At 44.8% G+C, this 7,227-nt stretch overlaps 1 protein-coding gene across 1 annotated transcript in view; it reads left to right on the top strand.

Annotated features, from left to right (window-relative positions):
* Positions 1 to 1,241, top strand: part of Znf112 (zinc finger protein 112) — a 13,150-nt gene extending 11,909 nt beyond the window's left edge. Inside the window, exon 5 of the mRNA XM_055597095.1 lies at positions 1 to 1,241. This exon is cut by the window's left edge and continues 1,445 nt beyond it. Within this exon, the coding sequence (XP_055453070.1) occupies positions 1 to 843 (843 nt within the window). The 3' untranslated portion in view covers positions 844 to 1,241.
* The last annotated feature ends 5,986 nt before the right edge of the window (positions 1,242 to 7,227 follow it).

Genomic DNA, 7,227 nt, shown 5'->3' with positions numbered 1-7,227 from the left:
GTTCACACTGGAGAGAAACCCTACAAGTGTGAGGAGTGTGGGAAGGGGTTTAGCTGGAGCTTTAATCTTCAAATACACCAGCGAGTTCACACTGGAGAGAAGCCCTATAAATGCGGAGAGTGTGGCAAAGGCTTCAGTAAGGCTTCAACTCTCCTGGCCCACGAGAGAGTCCACACAGGAGAGAAGCCTTACCAATGTGATGAGTGTGGCAAGAGCTTCAGTCAGAAAGCATACCTTCAGAGCCATCAGAGTGTTCACTCTGGAGAGAGACCACATATATGTGAGGTGTGTGGGAAGGGCTTCAGTCAGAGAGCATACCTGCAAGGCCACCAGAGAGTCCACACGAGAGTGAAACCATATAAATGTGAGATATGTGGGAAAGGCTTCAGTCAGAGTACACGCCTTGACACACACCGGAGGAGCCACTCAGAGGGAAAACCGTACAAATGTGGGGTGTGCACAAAGGGATTCAGCGACCGCTCCCGCCTCCAGGCACACCAGAGGATCCACGCAGAAGGAAGACCCTACAAATGTGAGCAGTGTGGTAAGGGCTTCTCAGGGAACTCCAGTCTCCAAGCCCACCACAGAGTCCACACTGGGGAGAAGCCATATAAGTGTGAGGTGTGTGGGAAGGGCTTCAGTCAGAGGTCAAATCTTCAAGCTCATCAGAGAGTGCACACAGGAGAGAAACCTTACACATGTGATGCGTGTGGTAAGGGTTTCCGTTGGAGCTCAGGCCTTCTGATCCATCAAAGAGTCCATAGCAGTGATAAGTTCCACAGGAGTGAAGAGTACAGGAATGATTATCCGTGTGAGAACCTACGCAGAAGCGAAGGCCTGTAAAATGCTGTGTTAGTGAACACATAGTGTTTGTAGCCAACATGAAAGCTGATGGTGGCTGGGAAATGACCCAGCATAGAGCTTAGGAGAGAGTTCTACCGACACTTCGCCAAAACTTCAAGAAGCTGCTGCAGAGGACCAAGAGCCTCCCAGCATGGACGTCAGCAGGGATTACAAAAGTGCCATGTCCATATCCACAAGAACACAAACGATGAGAGAGGCTGGCCACTGCTAAGGCTGCAAGAGCCTGACTGGAGAGATGGCTCAGCGGTGACGAGGAGACGAGGTCTGGCTGCTTCTGAAGAGGACCACATGGTAGCTAGCTGACACCTTCATGACACCCAGACATACACGCAGGCAAACACTCATAAGTAAATGAATCTATGGTCTTTCATAACTCATATGTAGTCACTCAGTGTTTTTTCTTTATAAGTAAAATAAGAAAAGATACAAACATTTGAAACTCCTAAGTTTATTTTAAAACAGATTAGGGGAGATCTTGCTATCAGTGCAAATGAATGAGGATCATTTGAAATTTAGGACCTCAAGCAGTATTTTCATCTGAAATAACAGCAGTTTGGTTAGCAACCCTTTGTCTTGTCCTAAGCAGACAGATCCTGAATTCCTAAAACACTTGGCTTTCTATATGGTTTACTGTTAAGTCTGGCTGTGTGTGTTTATGTGGATGCAGTGCCTATGGAGGGAAGAAGAGGATGTTGGATCCCACAGAACTGGAGTTACAGGCAGTTGTGCTAGAAACTAAACTCTGGTTCTCTGGAAGATCAGCAAGTGCTTGTAATTGCTGAGGCATCTCTCTGTTCCCTCATGCATTTCTTTGTCAACCACCACTCCCAAGGGAAGGTTATGCAAGCTCATGTTTTTTTTTTTTTTGTTTTTGTTTTTTTAATTTATTTATTTTTTTTTTTTATCAATCAGGGTGCTCTGAGTGCTGAGTAACAGAAAATTCAGAGCTACTTGGACTAATTGCAGTGTTTGTCAGTGTGTACAAATGCAACAATAAGAAAAGGGGAAGCTTGGTCCTGCCTGGCTCAGGCACTGGCCTTTCTATAGTTTTCTAGATTCTCTTACCTGGATCCCTTCATGCAAACTCTGGTTGTCTGGTTGCTCAAGAGATGGCAGAATTATGTGTTTCCCACCCCCGAACCAAAGTAAGAACTCTGTCTTCGTGGTGTATGGCTAAGAAGACCTCCCTGATCTTCAGTCAAAACAGACTAAAAAGGCAATGAGGGACACTGCTGGATCTACAGACAGCTAGGTTGCCTCTGGTACAAGCAACAGCAGGTCATCCCTAAGCAAAGCAAAACCTATGGTTAGAGAGTCCTCCTTTGGTACATTCATATTTGGATGGCCAAAAGCTAACAAATAGCAGGGACACTTGAAAAAAGTCCTCCAGCACGCACACTCTGACCATAAGCTCAAAGCAACAATAAGTTGGACCAGTGATACCCTTATAGCAGTGATTGCAAGAGAGTAACCCAAACCAGGTGGTGGTAGTGCAAGCTTTCATTCCAGCACTCGAGAGTCAGGGACAGGCAGATCACTGAGATTGAGACCAACTTGCTCTACAAGAGAGTGTAGGCTTAGATTTTTCACCAAACCTACTTGATTTAGAGTTCTTAAATGCATCTACCTCCCTCCACCCACAGACCAGAGATAGGGAAGAAAGAAGGTATTAGGTAAAGGGGGTTGTAGACCTTTTCAGAAGTAGTTCTTTGGGGTGAGTCCACTCTTCATTGTCCAGATACCAGCAGTACAGTCCAAAGGCCAACACCAAGCAGAAACATGAATCAGCACGATCCAGAAGATCAGGACAAGTCAGCAAAAGCTATAAGACTCAGTTGGATTGCCCTGAGAAGTCTCTGTAACATTTCTCTCTGGGAAGTCAAGTGTCGAAGCACGAAGATCAGCGCAGCAATGTTGATCTGAAAAGCGACGTCTCACTGTCCATGGGCCTCTATATATCTCCTCTCCTCAGAGTCCACCCACAGATGTTCTCAGTTGGCCCAAGTCATGTCCCTTACATGAGAGAGCTCACAGCAAAATATCCCATGACTCAACTGAGTCTTCAAAGAAACGAGAAGCATCCACTTCAAAGAACCCAGGGCTATAAAGAGAAATCCTGCCTCAGAGAAAGAGGAGGAGAGAGAGAGAGAGAATTGCAGCCTGTTTAACTCTTGCCCAGATCCATTTAGTGTTCCATTGTACTACTCTGGCAAAGCAGGTGCACCCAATTCCAGGCAAAAACACTCCTTCTGCTTCTGCTGCTGTCCCTGAACCATGTAGTCTTTGCTGGAGAAATGAGGACAACCCTTTGCTAGGAGACAGCAGACCAATCACTACAATGACAATTAAAGAAGACTGCACTGTGGGGCTATCAGGGACCTGTGTAGCCCAGGCTTGCCTCAGACTTGATATGTGAGGATGGCCATGACTGATCACACACACACACACACACACACATGAGGAAGAGAGAGAGAGAGAGGGAGAGAGAGAGAGAGAGAGAGAGAGAGAGAGAGAGAGAGAGGAGGGAATAATAAATTTTAACAAATACTAAAATTACTATACAAAGTAATTGTATATTGTATACAAAGCTCTCTCAGGGCTAGAAAGATGGCTCAGCAGTTAAGAGCACTGGCTGCTCTTTCAGAGGACCAGGGTTCAGTTCTCAGGAGCTATACGGTGTCTCACAACTGTCAGATACTCCAGTCCCAGGAGATCCAGTGCCTTCTTCTGGTGTCATGGCATCTCATGTTCCCAATGCACAGACATATTTTTCAGGACCAGATGGACCCAAGGCTTTTTCAGAGGCCCCCATGAAAGGATGAAAGAAACCCAGTCCTGTCAGGAGCGGAACTGGCAAGGCAGGTGTGGGGCTGAGGCCTGGACCTCAACTGAACTAAGATTTTAGTTCCTGGGAACTTGGCTCTTTCCCCTGCTCTGAATTCCTAATCCTTCTGGTTCCATCTTTCAAGTGCTGGGATCGAAGGCATGTACCTCCATGCCTGGCTTAGTTTGGGTTATTTCTATTGACCTATAGTATAGTTCTCTGATACATTTTTTTCAGCTATGTTCAGCATAATTTTTGTACTTGTTGAGACACAGTCTCACTTTGAAGCTCAGGCTGGCCTCAAATTCATGATCTTCCTGCCTAAACCTCCTAATTGTGTGTTCACCACCATATCAGACTTAAAAAGCACTTTTTTCCTGAGATTGTAGAGAGAATATCTTGAGTATTGTATGAATGCATTACCTGTCAACTAAAAAACCTATGGCCTATAGGAAAGGGTAGAATAGAAGGTGGGACATCCACCAGGCAGAAAAGATTCTGGGATAGAGCCAGGTACTGGGGATTCATCAGGGAAGATGTGAGGACAGACACATGGTACCTGAGCAGAGGCAACCAAACATGTGGCAGAATGTAGATTAGCATAAATGAGTTATTTTAAGTTATGAGCTACTAGTCAGAGAAGGACTTAGCTATATGGCATAGGTATTTGTAAAAATATTTTGAGTCTCATAGTCATCATTCCAGAAGCTTGGGGCTAGGAGGAGAAACATTCACCCTACTACATGAGCTGTCCCGGAACTCGCTCTGTAGACCAGGCTGGCCTCAGACTCACAGTGATCCATCCACCTGCCTCTGTCTATACTTTGTCTGTAGTTTGGATTGAGTAATTTATATTATGTTGTCTGCTGGTTCGTTGGTTTTTTTTTTTTCCATCAGTATATCGTTGAACCTACTTAATACATGTTTAACAACTTCTTTTGGATACTATAATGTGCAGCTCTACAATTTCCATCAAAAGATACTGACCTCACGTCCATAGCTACAGTTATTTTGTTCCTAAAACTTAGACTGTAAATTACAAACTGCCTAACACCAGTAGAAATTAAGAAAGACTTTTAAAAATTTAAGATTCACACACACACAAAATTTAAGATTCATTTTTCATGCAGTATCTTCAGAGTCTAGAAAGAGTGCAAGATCCTGGAACTGGACTAGCAGGTGGTTATGAACCACTCAGTGTGGGCACAGGAAACCCAACCTGGTCCTTTGCAAGAGCATTGGGAGCTCTTAGCCACTGAGCCTTCTCTCCAGTCCCAAGGGCTAGAAAATGTTAGAGGAGTGCTCTACTGCTGAGCCACACCTTCAGCCCATTTCTGGTGGGTTCTAAGCAAGAACTCTACGTTGAGCACTGCACCCTGCTCAAGTGTGTGTTCCAAAACGTGTGAGCTCTGTCCATGAAATTAAAATAAACCCAGTGCCCCAAACATGATGGTGTATGCCCTTGACCTCAGCCTTCAGGGAGCAGAGGCAGGTGGATCTGTGATTTTAAGCCTTGTCTATATAAGTTCCAGGACAGAAGGCTGCAGTGAGACCTGGATTCAACAAACAGAACAGAAACAGCCCCATTGAAATGAGAGATAGATAAACCTCATTTAGAAACCACTCCTGTGGTAAAATGAGCTCTGTACCTCTGATATGGTGCAAACATCTGAAAGAGGACGGGGTTTTGAAAATACTTTGGCCAAAATTAACAAATAGTAAAATAAAAACATACCGACAAAAGAGCCTGGGATGAACGCTTCGAAGCTGGCCCCCAGGTGAGCCACTGAAATATCAGAGCTTTTCTCGACAGGTGCGTGAAGATGCTCACAAATATTGATGAAACCCAGAGAAGAATCAAGAAAATGAAGCTGTTGTTCTCTAAGTCCTTTGCCTGAGGAACTTGAGGCTGGTAAATTCCTTGTGCAGACCACGGATTTGGACCTAACAACTTCCCGGTGCCCTACAGGCAGAGAGCAGGAGGCATTGCCCTGGTTATGCTGTAAACCATTTAACCTGCAGCCGTTTTGCCTCCCTTACTAGTGTGGAGCCACGAAAGTCACATTCTCCTTTTGTTTTCTAGTCCCTCTGCCTTGGCCTGTAATTCGACACCCTCCCGCCTTAGATTCCCCAGCACTGGGGTTTCAACTATGACCCCCTACATTTGGTTTTTCTCTTTTTCCTCCTCTTCTGCTGCTGCAGGATATATGCTCACACTGTGAACTGGAAAAACCTGTTTCTTGTTGTGTGTCTCAGTTCTAGCACAGACTTTTAACCCAACAGCTTCGTTTACTGTAAACAAGTAGTTGTGGTGTGGCTCAGCCCTAGCACAAACCTGTAACATAGGAGCTCTCTTTAAAGAAGAGCTAAACAAAGTCAACCATGGGTCAAGAGGTGGAGCAAGCAACCAGTTGACATAAGAGAATACAAAAAGAAGGAACACTGAGTTGAGGGTATTTAAGATAGTTTGGAGAAAGGGCTTTTTTCTTCTGGGGCATCAGTTGAATAGGAAGGTCAGCTGGGTGCTTTTTCTGCCTTGCTGAGCTAGCAGGATTTACTCCAGCTTCTGGCTCCAGAATCTTTATTGATCAAATCAAACATTTGGGATTTTCTTTCTTTATCACAACATTTTGGTGCTCCAACTTGCAGCATGAGCCCACAGAGAGATCATTCCAGTTGTGGACAAACTTAGAAGCCATCAGATTTGGGAAGTTTTCTGGGAAGTCCTCAAGGAGAGAGGAGACAGTTTTACAGAGAGATGTTGAAGAGAAAACAAGGTACACATGAAGAGAGAATGAGGAGAGAATGAAAATGAGCCAGAAGATTAGAACAGATAGCTAGAGTTAGTTTGAGGACAAGCAGAGCAATTCAGTCAGAAACTGATTCCAAACTGAATCAGTCAGCTTGGAAAGGAGTTTTAGCCAGACCAGCTGAGTTGAACCAGCCAGCCAGAGCTCAGAAAGAGTGAGTTTATTCAGCAGTAAGTATCAGAGGCTGAAAACATTCTGGGCCTAGATTAGATTGTATAAAGGCTAGAAGGTTTCAGGACTATGCCTAGGTTAGCAGATGGAGATGGTAAGTCTCTGAGACAACAATTACATCAGGGAAACAAAGTTTACTTGTACATTCTCTACCTCTTCCTCCTTTTTTAAATAGGATCTTATGTAGTCCAGGCTGGCTTCACATTTGCTTGTTTAGCTGAGGATGACCTTCAACTTTGGATCCTCCTGCCTCTCCTTCTCAAATTGCAAGAGGGGTTAGGAAATAAAAACTATGGCTTTTGCAATCTGCTTGCTGTGGTTTGAATGTATGTTATTAGCCTGCAGGCGATTCTACCCTCAGGGACCTAGTGATTGCTTATGCCACACCAGGTGCAACAGGTATGCGCAGGCCAATGAAAGGACCGCCTATCATAACATTTCTCTCTATATATTTCCGACATTCTCTCTCCCTCTCTGTACCCCCTTTTTCTCCACCCTCACGGCTCTCTTGCCTCTACCCTTTCCCAGCCCCTCACTCCTCTCTTTCCTTGATAAACC

This window comes from Psammomys obesus, unplaced genomic scaffold (genome assembly GCF_907164565.1).
Source record: "Psammomys obesus unplaced genomic scaffold, mPsaObe1.curated_primary_1811, whole genome shotgun sequence".
In the NCBI taxonomy this organism is placed as follows: Eukaryota; Metazoa; Chordata; class Mammalia; order Rodentia; family Muridae; genus Psammomys; species Psammomys obesus.
The sequence above is the reverse complement of the archived record's forward strand: the minus strand, read 5'-3'. Positions and strand labels throughout refer to the sequence as shown.